At 41.2% G+C, this 23,511-nt stretch overlaps 1 protein-coding gene across 1 annotated transcript in view; it reads right to left on the bottom strand.

Moving 5' to 3' along the window:
• Positions 1 to 23,511, bottom strand: part of TMA16 (translation machinery associated 16 homolog) — a 43,784-nt gene that overhangs the window by 9,731 nt on the left and 10,542 nt on the right. Inside the window, exon 2 of the mRNA XM_027116862.1 lies at positions 18,262 to 18,374. Within this exon, the coding sequence (XP_026972663.1) occupies positions 18,262 to 18,374 (113 nt within the window). The remainder of the gene's footprint in view (positions 1 to 18,261; positions 18,375 to 23,511) is intronic.

The following is a 23,511-nucleotide window of genomic DNA, read 5'->3' as shown; positions in this document are numbered from 1 at the left end:
TATGCAGAAAATTATAAGACACTGACGAAAGAAATTAAAGATGATACAAATAGATGGAGAGATATACCATGTTCTTGGATTGGAAGAATCCACATTGTGAAAATGACTCTACCACCCAAAGCAATCTACAGATTCAATGCAATACCTATCAAACTACCACTGGCATTTTTCACAGAACTAGAACAAAAAATTTCACAATTTGTATGGAAACACAAAAGACCCCGAATAGCCAAAGCAATCTTGAGAACGAAAAACGGAGCTGGAGGAATCAGGCTCCCTGACTTCAGACTATACTACAAGGCTACAGTAATCAAGACAGTATGGTACTGGCACAAAAACAGAAAGATAGATCAATGGAACAGGATAGAAAGCCCAGAGATAAACCCACGCACATATGGTCACCTTATCTTTGATAAAGGTGGCAGGAATGTACAGTGGAGAAAGCACAGCCTCTTTAATAAGTGGTGCTGGGAAAACTGGACAAGTACATGTAAAAGTATGAGATTAGATCACTCCCTAACACCATACACAAAAACAAGGTCAAAATGGATTAAAGACCTAAATGTAAGGCCAGAAACTATCAAACTCTTAGAGGAAAACATAGTCAGAACACTCTATGACATAAATCACAGCAAGATCCTTTTTGACCCACCTCCTAGAGAAATGGAAATAAAAACAAAAATAAAAAAATGGGACCTAATGAAACTTAAAAGCTTTTGCACAGCAAAGGAAACCATAAACAAGACCAAAAGACAACTCTCAGAATGGGAGAAAATATTTGCAAATGAAGCAACTGACACAGGATTAATCTCCAAAATTTACAAGCAGCTCATGCAGCTCAATAACAAAAAAACAATCCAATCCAAAAATGGGAAGGAGACCTAAATAGACATTTCTCCAAAGAACATATACAGACTGCCAACAAACACATGAAAGAATGCTCAACATCATTAATCATTAGGGAAATGCAAATCAAAACTACAATGAGATATCATCTCACACCAGTCAGAATGGCCATCATCAAAAAATCTAGAAACAATAAATGCTGGAGAGGGTGTGGAGAAAAGGGAACACTCCTGCACCGCTGGTGGGAATGTGAATTGGTACAGCCACTATGGAGAACAGTATGGAGGTTCCTTAAATAACTACAAATAGAACTACCATATGACCCAGCAATCCCACTACTGGGCATATACCCTGAGAAAACCATAATTCAGAAAGAGTCATGTACCAAAATATTCATTGCAGCTCTATTTACAATAGCCCGGAGATGGAAACAACCGAAGTGCCCCTCATCGAATGAATGGATAAAGAAGATGTGGCACATATATACAATGGAATATTACTCAGCCATAAAAAGAAATGAAATTGAGTTATTCGTAGTGAGGTGGATGGACCTAGAGTCTGTCATACAGAGTGAGATTAAGTCAGAAAGAGAAAAACAAATACCGTATGCTAACACATACATATGGAATCTTAAAAAAATGGTTCTGAAGAACCTAGGGGCAGGACAGGAATAAAGATGAAGATGTAGAGAATGGACTTGAGGACATGAGGAGGGGGAAGGGTAAGCTGGGATGAAATGAGAGAGTGGCATGGACATATATACACTACCAAAAGTAAAATAGATAGCTAGTGGGAAGCAGCCGCATAGCACAGGGAGATCAGCTCGGTGCTCTTTGACCAGCTAGAGGGGTGGGATAGGGAGGGTGGGAGGGAGGGAGACGCAAGAGGGAAGAGATATGGGAACATATGTATATGTATAACTGATTCACTTTGTTATAAAGCAGAAACTAACACACCATTGTAAAGCAATTATACCCCAATAAAGATGTTAAAAAAAAAATAAAATTTTTTTTCCTGCTCTGCAATGACTAAATGATACCTATAAAACAAATTGGTTCTGAGAACACAAAAGAAAGCTTGATTATATTTTGTAATATGCAGAATACTTGTGCACAAAATGATGAGGACCTTCTAGAAGACTGAGTGCTGCCACCAAGACCAAATGCATCACTGTCACCCTTTAAACTTCAACAAGAACAAAGGAATGTTTACTTTTCATCCATTTGATAAGAATTGTAACAAAGAAAAAGAACTCATTTACTCTCAAAAAACTGGTCTAGGTGATATATGCCTCCTATTATTGTTATTCTTAATTCTAATTCATTCAGAAAAGACCTTTGGATGCTAGCTTTTGCAACACTTTATGCTAGCCACTAGGGATACAGCAATGAAGAAAAATAAATCCACTGTCCCCGCCCTAACAAAGCAGACCAGATTTACCCTCCCACTTAAAACAACTAGAAAACTGGAGAACTAAAATGAAGCCTTTTTAATAAAAACTTTTTAGCCACAGAATGGAGAAAATATTCACAAAACAATAACATACCTGCATTAAGAATATACAAATAGTTCTTACTACCTAACTACAGACAAAATTCAAAACCAAAAGGAAAAAGATTTTAACAGACTTTTAATCAAAGACATAAAAGTGAACAAAAAGCACATAAAAATATATCATTAGTCATAAAGAAATACAAATTAAAACCACACTGAGATACTACTGTACACCTACTAGATTGGCTAAAATCTGTCTTAAAACTGAAAATACAACATGTTTGAGAGGAAATGGAGTGAATGTAACTCTTACACATCACTGGGAAAAAAATAAAATGGTACCATCACTGCAGATAATTTTTTATATACTTAAACATTATCCCCACCACATGACTTCATTCTTTTAAACAATTTCTTAAAAACTCAACTTATTTACTTAAACATATATCTTCTGTATGACCCAGCAATTCCAGTTCTAAGAACTGAAAGAAAAATGTTTTATGTCCACAGAAACACCTATACCCTAATGTTCATGGCAGCTTTATCAAAATGTAACAGCAGGGTTGATACTCTTTGCTTAAATGTCAGCTAGTAACAAACTAGGCTTTGAGGGCCATGTGGTTGGTCTGTCATAACTACTCATCTCTGCCACTGTAGCCTCAAAGCAGCTGCAAACAACGTGAAAGGATTGGGCATAGCTGCTTTCCAATAAAACAAACTTTTTTTACAAAAACAGGTGGATGGCCACTTAGTTTGCAGACCCTGAAAAGAGCCAAAAACTATAAACAATCCAAATGACCACCAACAGGTAAATGGATTAAAAAACTGCATATATCCATACAACGGAACACTACTCAGTAATAAAAGAGAAAGACAACAAATTTCACAAACAGTATAATTGAAAAAATCTGGCACAAAAATTACATGCAGTATGATTCCATTTACATGAAACACTACGGAAGACAAATCTCATCTACCAAAAACAGAGCAAATCAATAGGTGCCAAGGCTAGGGGCAGAGAGCTGAGACTTGACCGGGAAGAGCTTTGGGGAGGATGAAAATGCACTATACGTACACTGATCACAGTGGTTATACCACATATTGCCAAAACCCAGACGCTGTACGCTTCAAATATGTCTGCTTTGTCGTATCTTATTTATACCGCAGGGGAGAGTCTAGTTAGAAGTCAAGTTTGCTACAGTTCTGAATGAACGCACTGGGAGCCTGAACTACAGTGGGGTGGAGCTGGGATGAAGAAAAGAAGAGAAATCTGAGACTGATTCTCAAAAACAGCTGTTTCCTAGATTCTTACCCATTACACTTAGCTTCTCTCTGTTGATTTTCCGTATTAAATAACCTTCATTTGCTATCTAGAGTTCTTTGCTACATACCCAATGGGACAAAATATGAGAGTAGTACACAGCAACAAGATGTCACTACGCTGAGAAGTCATAAAATAAAGCTAAAAGCATGATACAGAATAACTCTTTGCTGCCTATAAACTGTGCACCACTTGAAATGTGCTAGTCTTCAAACCACACTAGTTTCTATGAATAGGAACAGAAGCAGTATTTCATACAGTCCTAAACCAGAGCATTCAAATGCTCAAGATGAAGAGCATTTGGCTCTACTCTGTGCTGCTACCACGCGTGCAGTATCTTCAGGTAATCAGGCTCCACCTCTAAGAGTCTACCTGACGAATCCCGCAGCTCTACGCCCTAACAATATCCTCCCCCACCTCTCTCACTCCCTAAAAATAAATCTTAGGAAGTAGCACAAAGAACCCTGGATTCTCTGTTAAAGAACAGAGACCAGACCCTCCAGCTGCCTGGCTACCCTTCCTCCTTGTAACACCAAGTACCTTCGGCAGGCAGGCACTACCAGGACGTGGTCATATCCAAGATGGTCCCCACTGCCGATTCTTGCTGGTTTGATACTCACGCCCCTCTCCTCCCTGAGCGTGGCTGGACCTAATAACTCTTTTCTAACAAATAAAATAGTGCAACAGTGATGGATGTCACTTAGAAATGACGTTGCAAACGTTGTCTTCTCTTTTCTTTTTTAAACTGAGGCAGTAAACGGCGCCTTTATTCTGAGGCTAAGCGGCAACAGACTCCCTCCCTTCTAACTGCTCCGCCCTCCATTGGGGGGGGGAGGTAGGGGAGGGAGACAGGCGGCCGCCCCTCCTCTTCCCTCCCACCCTCCCAGGGTTCACTGTCACCCCTCTCTAAAATCACCCTCCTCTCTTGAAAGCTCTTTTCCCCACCAAAATCCCTAAAGGCTGGGCAAGGCTAACCCCTGCTTCTGCAGTAGGTGGAGCTGATGCTGGAGTAAGAACTGGGCCGGCCCCACCTCTTTCCCCCACAGCCGCTCACTGGGAAGCTGTGCGTGTTGGGCGGTAGGACGTACGTACAGGCGCTTGGAAGACCCTGCTGCCCGCCTCCCACCCGGGCCTCTTCTCACCAGCACAGTCTTCAAAGCACGGTGGGAACGGGGCACAGGGTGGAGAAGGACAAAGGGCCCTTCTTGAAGAGAGCTGTAGAGAGGGGCAAAGGGGATCCCAGCCCAGGGGGGCCCATGGGGTGGGGAAGACGGAGGACTGGCAGCAGGCCCCAGAGCCTGAGCTGGGGGTCAGCCCTGGGGACGCGGGCTGGGCGAAGGGCACGTCACCTCCCTGGCTCGGGGCTCCTTCCAATCCAGACCATGTGACACCAATGCCCCACCATTTCCTTCGCCTTCTTCACCAGCACTGAAGGCCGTCGGTGGTGGCTGTCATGAAGGACCCTGCAGGCATCTTGCTGGAACTGTCACCCCCTCTCGCTCTATCTCAGAGCCTTTGCTCTGGAGGACACATGCTGCCACGTGGTGAGCAGCTCACGTGGTGAGTAGCTCACGTGGTGAGTAGCTTACGTGGTAGGGAACTGATGTCTCCAGCCAACAGCTGCCACAACAGGTCTGTCGACCACCATGTAAATAGCCTGGAAGCAAAACCTCTCCCTATCAAGCCCTGCGATGATGCGGCCCCAGCCAACACCTTGACTGTAACCTTGCGAGAGACCCTGAGCCCAAAGCACCCAGTTAAGTGGCTCTGGGATTCCTGACAGAGGAACTGTTTTTGTTTCAAGCTGCTGAGTAAAGCAGTACCTGCTAACTGCTATTTCTTTCTAAGACAGCACATGCACCTGACGTTCAAGGCCAAGTCCTGTTGGTACCTCTTCTATCATCTTGCTTACAGCTGCCACTACAGTCTGAGTATCTTGTCACCAGCCATCTTTTGAAAATATGCAATTCTCCATTTCTGTCTTGCTGGAAGTACTGCTCTAACGCAGGGAGATGAGCTGCATTTCAAAATGCTATTTGTGACCACGCTCCCACTTAACTGAACAGGACTCACGGTCACTGATGCTGCTAGTCATGACAAGTGTAAGCCTGTTTCATAAAATGTTAGACACTATTAAAACTGTACATTTGTTTGCTTCTGGGGCCATGACTGCTACACTGATGACTTCTTTAAAATAAATTAAGAAAAAAGAGAAAGCTCAGCCTGTTTAAAACATCACCCAAGCACAAAAAATTAAATATTGTTCAACTCTGTACTATTAAAATAGAACCTTGGCCAACAACAGAACTTCTTTAGGACAAGTTTTATATATGAGATTGGCATGTTGTTCTGCTTTACCCTTAGGTAATTTTTCTGTAATGCTGACTGTAAATCAACATTAAATCAGTGCATAAGATCCTGAATATAAATAACAACATATAAACATCACAAGTATTTACAGTGAACTGAAGTACTTAATCATATTCTAAAGCGTTATTTCTGAAAATACTGCATGTATACCACTGGTACTATGTAAGGTAATTTTAGGTAGTTCATATACAGAGAATTAAATAATCTTTAATCAAATGGTAAGCAAGTTACTTTTCCCGTCATTTTCTTTGCACCCTTTCCGATTACATTAAGGAGAAAACTTAGTTTAATATCAGTTCATTTTACAAGTCTTCCAACCTTTGCCAAATCTTTCCCCAAAAAATAAGCAAACATGCCTCAAGCTCAAACCACTCAGGGAAGACAACAGTATCTACTTGGTTTTAACAGAGATAAAATGTCTCCTTTAAAAACAATATTTGAGGGAAAATTATTTTTAAAGAATATAATTAAAGAATACTATACATCAATGCCTAAACCAGCAGCAACAGCATCAATATTACTGGAAACTTGTCAGAAATGCAACATCTTGGCCCTGTCCCAGACTTTCTGAATGGAAACCTCTAGGAATGAGGCCCAAAAATCTATTTTAATACACCTTACAGGTGCATCTCATGTATACCAAAGTTTGTGAGATACTGATATAGGTGACAGCAAAATCATGTAAGTAGTATATCATGTCAAAAAGATATAGAAAAGAGAGGACCTTCAAGATGGCAGAGGAGTAAGACGCGGAGATCACCTTCCTCCCCACAGATACATCAAAAATACATCTGCATGTGGAACAACTCCTACAGAACACCTACTGAACGCTGGAAGAAGACCTCAGACCTCCCAAAAGGCAAGAAACTCCCCACGTACCTGGGTAGGGCAAAAGAAAACACAGAGACAAAAGAATAGGGACGGGACCTGCACCAGTGGGAGGGAGCTGTGAAGGAGGAAAAGTTTCCACACACTAGGAGCCCGTTCGCGGGCAGAGACTACGGGTGGCGGAGGGGGGAGCTTCGGAGCCGCGGAGGAGAGCACAGCAACAGGGGTGCAGAGGGCAAAGTGGAGAGATTCCCGCAGAGGATCGGTGCCGACCGGCACTCACCAGCCCGAGAGGCTTGTCTGCTCACCCGCCGGGGCGGGCGGGACTGGGAGCTGAGGCTTGGGCTTCGGTCAGATCCCAGGGAGAGGACTGGGGTTGGCTGCGTGAACACAGCCTGAAGGGGTTAGTGTGCCACGGCTGGCCGGGAGGGAGTCTGGGAAAAAGTCTGGACCTGCCGAAGAGGCAAGAGACCACTGTTTCAGGGTGCATGAGGAGAGGGGATTCAGAGCACTGCCTAAATGACCTCCAGAGACGGGCATCAGCCACGGCTATCAGTGTGGACACCAGAAACAGGCATAAGACGCTAAGATTGCTGCCGCAGACAAGAAGCCTGTGTGCAAGCACAGGTCACTATCCACACCTCCCCTCCAGGGAGCCTGTGTAGCCTACCACGGCCAGGGTCCCGTGATCCAGGGACAACTTCCCCAAGAGAAAACACAGCACAGCTCAGGCTGTCGCAACATCATCCTGGCCTCTGCCGCCACAGGCTCACCCCACATTCCTTGCCCCTCCCTCTCCCAGGCCTGAGTGAGCCAGAGCCCCCGAATCAGCCACTCCTTTAAACCCCTCCTGTCTGAGCAAACAACAGATGCCAGAGGGCAGCTTAAATGCAGAGGCGGGGCCAAACCCAAAGCTGAACCCCAGGAGCTGTGCAAACAACGAACAGAAAGGGAAATCTCTCCCAGCAGCCCCAGGAGCAGCAGATTAAATTTCCACCAACAACCTGATGTACCTGCATCTGTGGAATACCTGAATAGACAACGAATCAGCCCAAATTGAGGAGGTGGACTTTGGGAGCAACTGTAGACTTGGGGTTTGCTGTAAGTGACTGATCAGTTTCAGATTTTTATGTTTTTATCTTAGTTTAGTTTTTAGCACTTGTTATCGTTGGTGGACTTGTTTATTGGTTTCGATGCTCTCCTTTTTATTATTTCAATATTATTTTTTTATTTTAATAACTTTATTTTATTTATTTTACTTATTTTTCCCTTTCTTTCTTTTCTTCTCTCCCTTTCTCTAAGCTGTGTAGCTCACAGGATCTTGGTGCTCCAGCCAGCTGACAGGCCTGAGCCTCGGAGATGGGAGAGCCAAGCTCAGGACATTGGCCCACAAGAGACCTCCCAGCACCACATAATATCAACTGGCGAGAGCTCTCCCAGAGATCTATGTCTCAATGCGAAGATCCAGCTCCACTCAATGACCAGCAAGCTCCAGTGCTGGACACCCCATGCCAAACAACTAGCAAGACAGGAACACAACCCCACCCATTAGCAGAGAGGCTGCCTAAAATCATAATAAGGTCACAGACACCCCGAAACACACCACCAGACAAGGTTCTGCCCACCAGGAAGACAAGATACAGCCTCATCCACCAGAACACAGGCACCAGTCCCCTCCACAAGGAAGCCTACACAACCAACTGAACCAACCTTGGCCACTGGGGGCAGACACCAAAAACAATGGGAACTACAAACCTGCAGGCTGCAAAAAGGAGACCCTAAACAGAGTAAGTTAAGCAAAATGAGAAGACAGAAAAACACACAGCAGATGAAGGAGCAAGGTGAAAACCGACCAGACCAAACAAGAGGAAACAGGCAACCACCTGAAAAAGAATTCAGAGTAATGACAGTAAAGATGATCCAAAATCATGGAAACAGAACAGAGAAAATACAACAAATGTTTAACAAGGACCTAGAACTAAAGAGAAAACAAATAATGATGAACACCACAATAAATGAAATTAAAAATTCTCTAGAAGGAATCAACAGCAGAATAACTGAGGCAAAAGAACAGATAACTGACCTGGAAGATAAAATAGTAAAACTAACTACCGCAGAGCAGAATAAAGAAAAAAGAATGAAAAGAATTGAAGACAGTCTCAGAGACCTCTGGAACAACATTAAATGCACCAACATTTGAATTATAGGGGTCCCAGAAGAAGAAAAGAAAAAGAAAGGGAATGAGAAAATATTTGAAGAGATTATAGTTGAAAACTTCCCTAATATGGGAAAGGAAACAGGCAATCAAGTCCAGGAAGCACACAGAGTCCCATACAGGATAAATCCAAGGAGAGAAACACCAAAACACTAATCAAACTATCAAAAATTAAATACAAAGAAAAAATATTAAAAGCAGCAAGGGAAAAACAACAAATAACATACAAGGCAATCCCCATAAGGTGAACAGCTGATCTTTCAGCAGAAACTCTGCAAGCGAGAAGGGAGTGGCAGGAAATATTTAAAGTCATGAAAGGGAAAAACCTACAACCAAGATTACTCTACCTAGCAGGGATCTCATTCAGATGCGATGGAGAAATTAAAACCTTTACTGACAAGCAAAAGCTAAGAGAATGCAGCACCACCAAACCAGCTTTACAACAAATGATAAAGAAACTTGTCTAGGCAGAAAAAAAAAAGAAGGAAAAGACCTACAATAACAAACCCAAAACAATTAAGAAAATGGTACTAGGAACATACACATCGATAATTACCTTGAATGTAAACAGATTAAATACTCCATCCAAAAGACACAGACTGGCTGAATGGATACAAAAACAAGACCCATATATATGCTGTCTACAAGAGACCCACTTCAGATCTAGAGACACATACAGACTGAAAGTGAGGGGATGGTAAAACATATTCCATGCAAATGGAAATCAAAAGAAAGCCTGAGTAGCAATTCTCATATCAGACAACATAGCCTTTAAAATAAAGACTATTACAAGAGACAAAAAAGGACACTACATAATGATCAAGGGATCAATCCAAGAAGAAAATGTAACAATTGTAAACATTTAGGCTTCCCTGGTGGCACAGTGGTTGAGAGTCCGCCTGTCGATGCAGGGGACACGGGTTCGTGCCCCAGTCCGGGAAGATTCCACATGCCACAGAGCGGCTGGGCCCGTGAGCCATGGCCGCTGAGCCTGCGCCTCCGGAGCCTGTGCCCCACCAACGGGAGAGGCCACAACAGTGAGAGGCCGCGCAAAACAAACAAACAAACAAAATACCTAGAAACAAATGACAATGAAAAAACACGACGACCCAAAACCTATGGGATGTAGCAAAGCAGTTCTAAGAGGGAAGTTTATAGCAATACAATCCTACCTCAAGAAACAAGAAAAATCTCAAATAAACAACCTCAGCTTATACCTAAAGCAATTAGAGAAAGAAGAACAAAAAAACCCCAAAGTTAGCAGAAGGAAAGAAATCATAAAGATCAGATCAGAAATAAAGGAAAAGAAGTGAAGGAAACGACCACAAATATTAATAAAACTAAAGGTTGGTTCTTTGTGGAAACAAACAAAATTGACAAACCATCAGCCAGACTCATCAAGATAAAAAGGGAGAAAACTCAGATCAACAGAATTAGAAATGAAAAAGAAGTAACAACTGACACTGCAGAAATACAAAGGATCATGAGAGATTATTACAAGCAACTATATGCCAATAAAATGGACAACCTGGAAGAAATGGACAAACTCTTAAAAAAGCACAACCTTCTGAGGCTGAACCAGGAAGAAATCGAAAATATAAACAGACCAATCACAAGCACTGAAATTGAACCTGTGATTAAAAATCTCCCAACAAACAAAAGCCCAGGACCAGATGGCTTCACAGGTGAATTCTATCAAACGTTTAGAGAAGAGCTAACACCTATCCTTCTCTAACTCTTCCAAAATATAGCCAAAGGAGGAACACTCCCAAACTCATTCTACGAGGCCACCATCACCGATACCAAAACCAGACAAAGATGTCACAAAAAAAAAGAAAACTACAGGCCAATATCACTGATGAACATAGATGCAAAAATCCGCAATAAAATACTAGCAAACAGAATCCAACAGCACATTAAAAGAATCATACACCATGATCAAGTGGGGTTTATCCTAGAAATTCAAGGATTCTTTAGTATACGCAAATCAATCAATGTGATACACTATATTAACAAAGTGAAGGAAAAAAAAATATGATAATCTCAATAGATGAAGAAAAACCTTTTGACAAAATTCAACACCCATTTACGATAAAAACCCTCCAGAAAGTAGGCATAGAGGGAACTTACCTCAACATAATAAAGGCCATATATGACAAACCCACAGCCAACATAGTTCTCAATGGTGAACACTGAAACCATTTCCACTAAGATCAGGAACAAGACAAGGTTGCCCACTCTCACCACTATTATTCAACATAGTTTTGGAAGTTTTAGCCACAGCAATCAGAGAAGAAATAAAAGGAATCCAAAATCAGAAAAGAAGTAAAACTGTCCCTGTTGGCAGATGACATGATACTATACATAGAGAATCCTAAAGATGCTACCAGAAAACTACTAGAACTAATTAGTGAATTTGGTCAAGTAGCAGGATACAAAATTAACGCACACAAATCTCTTGCATTCCTATACACTAATGATGAAAAATCTGAAAGTGAAATTAAGAAAACACTCCCATTTACCACTGCAAGAAAAATAATAAAATACCTAGGAATAAACCTACCTAAGGAAACAAAAGACCTATATGCAGAAAAATATAAAACACTGATGAAAGAAATTAAACATGATACAACGATATGGACAGATATACCATGTTTGGATAGGAAGAATCAACATTGTGAAAATGACTATACTACCCAAAGTAATCTGCAGATTCAATGCAATACCTATCAAACTACCAATGGCATTTTTCACAGAACTAGAACAAAAAATTTCACAATTTGTATAGAAACACAAAAGACCCCAAATAGCCAAAGCAATCTTGAGAAAGAAAAATGCAGTTGGAGGAATCAGCCTCCCTGACTTCAAACTATACTACAAAGCTAGAGTAATCAAGACAGTATGGTACTGGCACAAAAACAGAAATACAGATCAATAGAACAGGAGAGAAAGCCCAGAGATAAACCCACGCACATATGGTCACCTTATCTTTGATAAAGGAGGCAAGAATATAAAATGGATAAAAGACAGCCTCTTTAATAAGTGGTGCTGGGAAAACTGGACAGCTACATGTGAAAGAATGAAAATAGAACACTCCCTAACACCATACAAAAAAATAAACTCAAAATGGACTAAAGACCTAAATGTAAGGCCAGACACTATAAACCTCTTAGAGGAAAACGTAGGCAGAACACTCTATGACATAAATTACAGCAAGATCCTTTTTGACCCACCTCCTAGAGAAATGGAAATAAAAACAAAAATAAAAAAATGGGACCTAATGAAACTTAAAAGCTTTTGCACAGCAAAAGAAACCTTAAACAAGACGAGAAGACAACCCTCAGAATGGGAGAAAATATTCGCAAATGAAGCAACTGACAAAGGATTAATCTCCAAAATTTACAAGCAGATCATGCAGCTCAATATCAAAATAACAAACAACCCAATCCAAAAACGGGCTGAAGACCTAAATAGACATTTCTCCAAAGAAGATATATAGATTGCCAACAAACACATGAAAGGATGCTCAACATCACTAATCATTAGAGAAATGCAAATGAAAACTACAAGGAGGTATCACCTCACACTGGTCAGAATGACCATCATCAAAAAATCTACAAACAATAAATGCTGGAGAGGGTGTGGAGATAAGGGAACCCTCTTGCACTGTTGGTAGGAATGTAAATTGATACAGCCACTATGGAGAACAGTATGGAGGTTCCTTAAATAACTACAAATAGAACTACCATAGGACCCAGCAATCCCACTACTGGGCATATACCCTGAGAAAACCATAATTCAAAAAGAGTCATGTACCAAAATGTTCATTGCAGCTCTATTTACAATAGCCTGGAGATGGAAGCAACCTAAGTGTCCATCGACAGCTGAATGGATAAAGATGTGGCACATATATACAATGGAATATTACTCAGCTATAAAAAGAAATGAAGCTGAGTTATTTGTAGTGAGGTGGATGGACGTAGAATCTGTCATACAGAGTGAAGTAAGTGAGAAAGAGTAAAACAAATACAATATGCTAACACGTATATATGGAATGTAAAAAAAAATGGTTCTGAAGAACCTAGGGGCAGGACAGGAATAAAGACACAGACATAGAGAAGGGACTTAAGGACACAGGGAGGGGGAAAGGTAAGCTGGGACGAAGTGAGAGAGAAGCATTGACATATATACACTACCAAATGTAAAACAGATAGCTAGTGGGAAGCAGCCACATAGCACAGGGAGATCAGCTCAGTGCTTTGTGACCACCTAGAGGGGTGGTATAGGGAGGGTGGGAGGAAGACGCAAGAGGGAGGGCACAGGGGGATTTAAGTATACGTATAGCTGATTCACTTTATTATACAGCAGAAACTAACACAACAATGTAAAGCAATTATACTCCAATAAACATGTTAAAAAAACAAAAAATTCATGAAAGTGATACATAGATAACTGATGTTTGAAAACTACTGTTTTAAAACAATATTATTCTAATAACCCTTAATTACAAAAAAAGACCCTCCCTTACAAAAAAGAAAGAAAATTCGAGTATACTATCATAGCACTTGACTATTCTTTTTGTTTGTTTTTTGGGTTTTTTTGCAGTACGCGGGCCTCTCACTGTTATGGCCTCTCCCGCTGCGGAGCACAGGCCCCGGACGCGCAGGCTCAGCGGCCATGGCTCACGGGCTCAGCCGCTCCACGGCATGTGGGATCCTCCTGGACCGGGGCACGAACCCGCGTCCCCTGCATCGGCAGGCGGACTCTCAACCACTGCGCCACCAGGGAAGCCCAGCACTTGAGTATTCTTTTCAAGAAAACTTCTAGCCAAATCACTATAAAGCAGCTAACCCCTACTGGCCTTGGCCAAGGAATCAATATTTAACAATGAAAGTGCTGATTTCTATCAGCTAGTATGCGAATGTATGTAGCATTCATTAAATGCTAAGGCTGGGAAAAAATATTTGCAAATGAAGCAATGGACAAAGGATTAATCTCCACAATATACAAACAGCTCACGGAGCTCAATATCAAAAAAAAAAAAACAATTAAAACATGGGTGGAAGACCTAAATAGACATTTCACCGAAGAAGACATACAGACGGCCAAGAGGCATATGAAAAGATGCTCAACATCACTAATTAATTTAGAGAAATGCAAATCAAAACTACAATGAGGTATCACCTCACACCGGTCAGAATGGCCATCATCAAAAATTCTGCAAGCAATAAATGCTGGAGAGGGTATGGAGAAAAGGGAACCCTTTTGCACTGTTGGTGGGAATGTAAATTGATGTAGCCACTATGGAGAATAGTATGAAGGTTCCTTAAAAACTAAAAATAGAACTACCATATGACCAGGCAATCCCACTACTGGGAATATACCCTGAGAAAACCGTAATTCAAAAGGACACATGTACCCCAATGTTCACTGCAGCACTAATTACAATAGCCAGGACATGGAAACAACCTAAATGTCCAATGATACATGAATGGATAAAGAAGATATGGTACATATATACAATGGAATATTACTCAGCCATAAATAGGAATGAAATTGGGTCATTTGTAGAGATGTGGATGGACCCAGAGTCTGTCATAGAGAGTGAAGTAAACCAGAAAGAGAAAAACAAATATCATACATTAACGCATATGTGTGGATTCTAGAAAAATGGTACAGGTGAACCTATCTGTAGGGCAAGAAGAGACAGAGACGTAGAGAATGGACATGTGGACACAGTGGGGGAAGGGGAGGGTGGGACGAACTGGGAGATTAGGTTTGACATAAATACACTACCATCTGTAAAACAGATAGTTAGTGGAACCTGCTGTATAGCACAGGGAGCTCAGCTCGGTGCTATGTGATGACCTAGATGTTGGTGGAAGGGGAGGAGGGAGGTCCAAGAGGGAGGGGATACATGTATACATATAGTTGATTCACTTCATTGTACAGCAGAAACTAACACAACATTGTAAAGCAATTTTACTCCAATAAATAAATAAATAAAAATAAAATAAGATGAAGATGTACTCTTTATATTCCAAACCCCACCCCCCCCAAAAAAGTGCTAAGGCTATTCTAAAATAATCTAAATGATGATTTCTATTTTGATTTCATAACTTCATTTTAAGGAATTTTTAAATTTGATCCCATAGCAGTTCCTGGGGACTCTCAGAGCCCACAGATGGAGGGAAAATAGGCAAATTACAGTGCGGGATGCTGATCAGAGAAGGGTGGCTAAGGGATAGGAAGGGGAGAAAAGAAGGGGCAGCATACACATATTTAATTTTCCTAAGAAGAAAATTTTCCTATGAATTCTTCACATCAAGAATATACGCCAATTTTCAGAATGGCAGAATAAGAACTTAAAAAAATCTACTCCTCCATAAAAGCAAGAGAACACTGATAAAACTTGTCAAAATCAACCTTTTCAGAAGTATAAAAATTAACCAGTCTTATAACAATCCAAGGTCCATTTATTTACTCAAGAAAAACAACCCAATCTCAGTAAGAAGAGTAATCTCTGTGGTGTTTTAATCCCATCCCCCTCTTCCCAGCTCTGCAGTAGACTTGAAAACCAATAGACTAGCAACTTATGGTAGTTGTTAAAAGCCATCCTCCTAGCAGCCACTAGAACAGATTGGGTTTGGAATTCCCCAAAAGCTTCATCCTGAGAGTTGTCACCATCTGACCCAACCAGCAGCAGACTGAACAGCTCCGTTCTCAGAATTACTTTATTTCATCTAACTCAGAGCTAACTCTGTGGAAGCAGCCCTATCCCCAGGTTGTTTCTCAGAAACAATCTCAGGAGCAGCTGTCTAACACAGCAGCTGCCTGAGTGATATTACCAGTTGGGGGCTAACAAAAGGCTGACCAAAAAAATTTAAAAGGAAAAATTAAGGAATGGAAGGCCCACAGAGGGCTTTGAAAAGCTAGCTCCAACATACTCTTGGGAATCTAGAATGATATATGTACATTCAGGACTGTGTTTGTACCAAAGGAGGATCTGAGAAGGTCCTACTCTCTCACCTCTGGGCAACCCTGAGGCTCTGTGCAAATGAGAAATGAAGTCTATAAACTGCCTACTGGAGCACTGAAAGCATATCCAACAGACTAACATAGCCCCTCAATAAAGGCTGACTCATTAGTTGAAGGCAATTAAAGAAATCCCTGTCCAAACATTGGCTGACCACTAACTCAACAGAAACTGCAAAGGCCACACACAACAAAAAGGCTTCACAAAATTAGTCCAGGAAAGTCACAAAGCAAACAGCAACAACACAACAACAGCAAACCTGACTGAGGTTGGGGATAGGGCATGTCTGATTAACAAGATTGTCAAACTGCTTAAAATGTCCAGTTTTGAACAAAAAAGTACAAAAAATTAGGAGACCCACGAACAAACAGGAAAGTAGGGCCCATACTCAGGGGTTAAAAATAGCATACAATAGAAACTGTTCCTGAGGTAGTCCAGAGGGTTGGACCTATGGACAAAGACAAACAAATATCAGAACAAGTCAGTTGAAATTATCCGATCTGAGCAACAGAAAGGGGACACCCTTTCAGAAACATACAACATATGCATAATGGGAGTCACAGGAGAGGAGAGAGAGGACCAAAAGGATATTTGAAAAAATAATGGCCCCAAACTTCCCAATTCGATGAAAAACATTAACCTACATGCCTCAGAAGCTTAACAAGCTTCATGGTGGATGAACTCAGAGATCCACACCTAGACTTATCATTGTCAAACTACTGACAGTCAAGGAGGATATCTTGAAAGATCAGGAGAAAAGTGACTCATCACATACAAGGGATCCTCAATAAGGTTAACAGCTGACTCCTAATCAGAACCCTGGAGGCCAAAGGCCAAGGGGTGACTTCCAAGTGTTGAACAGGAAGGCTATGAACCAAGAATTCTACACACAGTAGAACTGCAAAATGAAGCACAGTCTACAGAAATGAAAGAAAAATTAAAGACGTTCTCGGATAAACAAAAATGAGAGAATCTTGTCATTTTCAGACCTGCCTTATGAGAAACACTAAAGGGAGTCCTTCTGGCCAAAATGAAAGGACAGTAAATAGTAATTTGAATCCACATGAAAAAATAAGGAGCACCAATGAAAAAAGGTAATTACATAGATAAATAAATAGAAAAGACAGTATAAATGTATTTTTGTTTGTAACACTTTTCTTGTCCTAACTTATGATAACTGCATAAAAATGATAATTATGAAATTATAAGCTTACGGTATATAAAGATGTAACTTATATGACAATAATAGTACAAAGAAAGGGGTCATGGAGCTATAGTGGAGCAAGTTTTTTCTATACTATTGAAATTAACTTGACATTAACCTGAACTAGGTTGTTTTCAGTTTTAAGATGTGAATTGAAATTTCCAGAGCAACAACTAAGAAACCAATGCAAGAAAATATATATATATACAGTGCTCTCCATTTTACTAAATCAAATTACTAAATCAATTCTCAGCGTTAATCCAACAAATGACACAGGTTGATCAGTGTTTTCTCTTTGAAACGCTATCTTTTTTTCCCTCTTTCTCAGGCTTGCTTGTCAGAGCCTCCCCATTTCTCCAACTTCTGAATGGTAGGGGCCTCTGGACTCACTCCTTGACCCTGCTCTCTCTCTCTTATCTTCATTTAATTGGTAGGTGATCGTATCCAGTCTCATGACTTCGAGTTCCAGCTAGACACTGATGGCTCCCAAATCTGTGTCTACATCCCTAACCTATCCTCTGAGCCCCTGACCCAGGACACTCAACTGCCCATTCTATCTCTTGTCTTCCACATCTAATGGGCACTTTAACCTACTTGCCTAATATATGTCTGCATGGCTCACTGCCTCACGCCTTTCAGCTCTCTGCTCAAATGTAAGGTCTTCAGAGAAGCCTTCCACGACTGTCTTACGTAAAACAGAACCTCTCCCTCACTCTGTATCCCATAATCCTTTAAAATTTTCCTTCACTGCCCACATCACAACTCATTTATATTTATTTATCTGTTTTAGGTAAGCTTTAAGAGCTGAATCCTCGTTCACTGTTTTACCTTAGTGCACAGAACATACTTAGACATTTATTAAAGGAAGAGAAAGGGAATACTGATTAGGAATAAATATATAAAAGGGCTTTTAACCAATGCATAATACAAACAATGAAGACACTTACTTTTCCTTTTTTTCTTGTTTGTGGGCCTCTCTCGTAATTTGAGCCGCTTTTCTACTGTATGGATGGATGACTTTTTTTTCTTGTCCTACACTTTTTCCCTTTGGTGCTTTAGGCTAAAATGTAGAGAAACATATGGCACACACAGTCAGATACATAAATGACTTCTCTCAAAAAATTTTCTTTATAAATAAAAATTTAAAACAGTAACATAACAGAAATACTGTGAGTCAGAAATACTACACTACGAATCAGGAGAAACGCCAGACTCAAAGTCTTTGTTTCCATGCTCCTAACAGAAATGATATACATACAGTTGACCCTTGAACATCGGTTTGAAATGCATGGGTCCACTTAAACACAGATTGATTTTTTTCCCACAGTAAATTCTACAGTGCTACATGATCCACGGTTATGGAGGAACTGCATATATGGAGGGCCGACTATAAATTACATGCAGATTTTTGACTGTATGGAGGATCAGTGCCCCTAACCTTGCATTGTTCAAGGGTCAACTGTATTCAGAACTATTCTCCATTAATGTAAGAACAGAAAGAAAGGCACAGAGTCAATGAACCAGCTCTTCAACTGTTCCAGCTTCAAAGCAGATATAAAGAATGCAGATAGTGAGAAGACTCACGGTTGGAAATTTGCATCAAAGTTAAGAAAGTTGAAAGAGGGCAGAAGGAACACAGGATGTTAATGCGAGCCCGACTGCAGAAGCTGCACGTGGAACGCTGGGCAGTGAATAAAGCAAATCAAACTTGGGCTCACAGGAGATGAGGAACCGAGGAAATAATATAAGCCATCTCGAAATTAGCACATCCCATTCAAGCCTTATGCCAGTTAACTAGGTCCTCTAAACTAGTTGTCTAGTATTTCAGTAACTTTTTATTCCTACATAATTCTGTATCTTATATCTGACCTATATTACGTAGGAATTTTGTTTGGCTCCCTATAATAGAAAGCCAAAAAGTAGTGGCTTAACCCAGATAAAGTTTAGCTCTCTCATGTAAAAAGGAGCTGGAGGTTCTGTTCCACAAAGCCCTGAGATCCAAACTCCTTCCACCTTGTTATCCTACTATCCTTAGGCTGTAACCTCGTATCTATCCAGAGTTCAAAATGGCTTAAAAGCAGGTCTACACTGCAGCCAGTGAGAAGTGGAAAAGAAAATCAAAACACATATTCCATCTATATTATATGTAAGGGAGGATTACATAAGCCGTTAGTAAATATAATCTTTATTCTCAGAAAAAATACAGGATTACAGAAGAAAAAGAGGCATTAGCTAACATACCTAATTCTCAAAAAGGTCATGTTTCTAGAATATTCTCTTCAAACCTACTGTCACTGTCTTAATTCAGTCTCATGATCTTTCATGATTAGGATGGCCTTTAGGTTCTCACTGCTAGTTCTTTTTCATTGGAAGTGACAGAGCTTATCTTCCTAGAACACTAATTAGTAAAGTCCTTCTCCCCTGCTAAAGAGGTGCACTAACTCAGGCCTTAAATCCTTAACGTGGAAAACAATCTACTCCAACCTACTTCTCCAGCATTATATCCCATTCTTCCAAAGATCCTTCATCCCATTCTTACTAACTTCTCACCAATTCTAGAATATACCTTGCTGTTTATTTACATCTGGAGACTATACTTGTTGCTACCTCTGCCTGCAAAATCCATTTCCTTACTTGTCCTTTGACAAGACGCAGCTCAAAGTCACTTCCTTTGTAAAACTCTCCAGGCAGAATTAGTTAAAATGACCACCTCACACATGTACTCATTTCATCAACAAATATTTACTGAAATATTTAATATTTACTGCTCACTTCTTGATAAACCTGACCAGAGAAGATTAACTCCAAGTCTGAAACCCAGGATGCCCCTGGAAGCTGTTACAAGTATAGGAGTATAAAGTGTGAAACCATCATAAGAGTATGTGCATTCTTTTGTGTGTCTCTCTGCACATGTGGCGGGGAGGGAGGAAGGAGAAAGGGAGGTGTGAGAAGGAACTTTTGTGCATGAAGTGTGCCCAGCACACATAAATCAAGTCTGTTTGCGCCCACCTGTAACCCCTCCCTGAGCGTGAGCTCACGTTATTGACTAGCCTGGGGCAAAAGCGATGAGCTATCAATCCCAAGATTAGATTATGAAAGGACCCGGGCTCGGTCTTGCCCGCTCTCTTTTGCCCTCTTCTGGCTCACTCTGATGGAGACCAGCTGGCTTGTAGTGAGCTGCCCTACATACACAGGGGCCCCTGTGACAAGTAACTGAGAGAGGCCTCGGCGGACAGGCACTGAAGAACAGAGGCCCTTGGTCCAACAGTCCACGAGGAGCTGAATCCCAACAAGAAAAATGTGAGTGAGCTGGGAAATGGATCATCCACAGCTGTGCCGAGATGAAACCACAGCTTCAGGTTATACCTTGACTGAAACTGGTGAGAAACCTTGATGGAGAGGATCCAGGTAAGGATCCTGATCTGTGACCCAGAAAAAGTATGAGATAATAAATTCTGTTGTTTTAAGTTGATAAATTGTGGGATAGCATGTTAAAGGGATAACTAATGCAAGACCAAAAAATAAAGCAAAGATCTCTTTGAAAAGATATCTTTATTCCAACAAATAAAATGCTTAAAAAAAATGAAACAAGGTCACAAAAATCTCAAGAAAAAAAGATGGTTTCTGAAGCTGTAAAACTTAAGTTACAGAGCTGTGTAACAGTTCAGCAGTATGTCCAAGTCTAAAAAAAATTTCCTTTAAAGGTTTAAAAACTTTCTTTAGAACAAGAAATACTGATACCGTTGGAGTATAAAAATGTCTGCACAGCTTTAGATCTCAGTTAAAGAACCTCCAAGACTTAGTACAAAGAAAATACAAAAAAACTGAACTTATATTCTGACTCAACAGTAGACTATGATTTCTTATTATAATTTATTCATGAAAAGGTTGCCTCAAGGCATGTTATAAATATATAAGGCACAGAAACATGTATCATAAAATATTAAATTTCAAAACAATTTTATGTTTCAATATATTACTTTAAAAAATAAAAACCAACAAAATACTTCAACAGGGGAAAAGTGAAGTAAAACCCTATCAATAAAAATTAATCTATTAATTACGGTCTACTCAAGCTAAGTATCTCTTAATTAAAAAGCAATTAATCTCCATCAATCAGGGATTGTCCAAATTTATTTTGTAAAACATCTGACAATTCATAAAAATGTACAGAATGTAAACATATAACAAAACTGGGGGGAGAGGGATTTAAGGTGTATTTTCAATTAAAACTCAGTATTTTATGTTTCAAAAAGCACCAAATTAAACTCTCAAAGATACAACAAAAATACATTTTTTTCATAAGCATCACAGACTACTCTGAATAACAGAAGCTTTCAAAAGTTTCTGGCACCACAGAAATATTCCGGTTAAGAAAACTGATATTGGACCTTGAAGATGGCGGAAGAGTAAGACGCGGAGATCACCTTCCTCCCCACAGATACACCAGAAATACATCTACACGTGGAACAACTCCTACAGAACACCTACTGAATGCTGGCAGAAGACCTCAGACCTCCCAAAAGGCAAGAAAGTCCCCACGTACCTGGGTAGGGCAAAAGAAAAAAAAAGAAGAAAAAACAGAGACAAAAGAATAGGGACAGCACCTGCACCAGTGGGAGGGAGCTATGAAGGAGGAAAAGTTTCCACACACTAGGAAGCCCCTTCGCGGGCGGAGACTGCGGGAGGCGGAAGGGGGAGCTTCGAAGCCGCGGAGGAGTGCACAGCAACGGGTGCGGAGGGAAAAGCGGGGAGATTCCCGCACAGAGGATCGGTGCCGACCGGCACTCACCAGCCCGAGAGGCTTGTCTGCTCACCCGCCGGGGCGGGCGGGGCTGCGAGCTGAGGCTCTGAGGCTCGGTTTCGGATTAGGTTTCGGATTAGGTTTCGGACGGAGCGAAGGGAGAGGACTGGGGTTGGCGGCTTGAACATAGCCTGAAGGGGTTAGTGCACCACGGCTAGCCGGGAGGGAGTCCGGGGAAAAGTCTGCACCTGCCGAAGAGGCAAGAGACTTTTTCTTACCTCTTTGTTTCCTGGTGCGTGAGGAGAGGGGTTTAAGAACGCTGCTTAAAGGAACTCCAGAGACGGGCGCGAGCCGCGGCTAAAAGCGCGGACCCCAGAGACGAGCGGGAGACGCTAAGGCTGCTGCTGCCGCCACCAAGGGGCCTGTGTGCGAACACAGGTCACTCTCCACACCCCTCTTCCGCGGAGCCTGTGCAGTCCGCCACTGCCAGGTTCCCGGGATCCAGGGACAACTTCCCCGGGAGAACGCACGGCGGGCCTCAAGCTGGTGCGAAGTCACGCCGGACTTTGCCGCCGCAGGCCCGCCCCACACTCCGTGCCCCTCCCTCCCCGCCGGCCTGAGTGCGCCAGAGCCCCCAAATCAGCGGCTCCTTTAACCCCGTCCTGTCTGAGCAAAAAACAGACGCCCTCCAGCGACCTACACGCAGAGGCGGGGCCCAATCCAAAGCTGAGCCCTGGTGAGCTGTGAGAACAAAGAAGAGAAAGGGAAATCTCTCCCAGCAGCCTCAGGAGCAGCGGATTAAAGCTCCACAATCAACTTGATATACCCTGCATCTGTGGAATACCTGAATAGACAACCAATCATCCCAAATTAAGGAAGTGGACTTTAGGAGCAAGATCTATGATTTTTTTCCCTATTCCTCTTTTTGTGAGTGTGTATGTGTATGCTTCTGTGTGAGATCTTGTCTGTATAGTCTTGCTTCCACCATTTGTCCTAGGGTTCTATCCGTCCATGGTTTTTTTTTTAATTTTTTTCTTAATAATCAATTTTCATTTTAATAACGTTATTATACTTTACCTTCGTTCTTTCTTTCTTTCCTTCCTTCCTTCCTTCCCTCCCTTAGACAACGAATCATCCCAAATTGAGGAGGTGGTCTCTGACAGCAAGATTTATGATTTTTCCCCCTTTACCTCTTTTAGTGAGGGTATATGTGTATGCTTCTGTGTAAGATTTTGTCTGTATAGCTTTGCTTCCAACATTTGTCCTAAGGTTCTATCCGTCCCTTTTATTTTTCCTAAATAATAATTTTTTAATTCAATAACTTTATTATACTTTTATTTTTACTGTATCTTCTTTCTTTCTTTTTTCCTTCTTTCCCTCCTTCCTTCCTTCCTCCCTCCTCCCTCCGTCCTTTCTTTCCTTCTTGCCTTCTTTCCTTCTTTGCTTCTTTCTT

The sequence above is a fragment of the Aethalodelphis obliquidens genome, unplaced genomic scaffold (assembly GCF_003676395.1).
Source record: "Aethalodelphis obliquidens isolate GAN/ISIS:26980383/991018 unplaced genomic scaffold, ASM367639v1 scaffold17, whole genome shotgun sequence".
NCBI lineage: Eukaryota > Metazoa > Chordata > Mammalia > Artiodactyla > Delphinidae > Aethalodelphis > Aethalodelphis obliquidens.
Note: the sequence above shows the minus strand (reverse complement) of the source record. Positions and strands in the feature narration are given on the sequence as shown.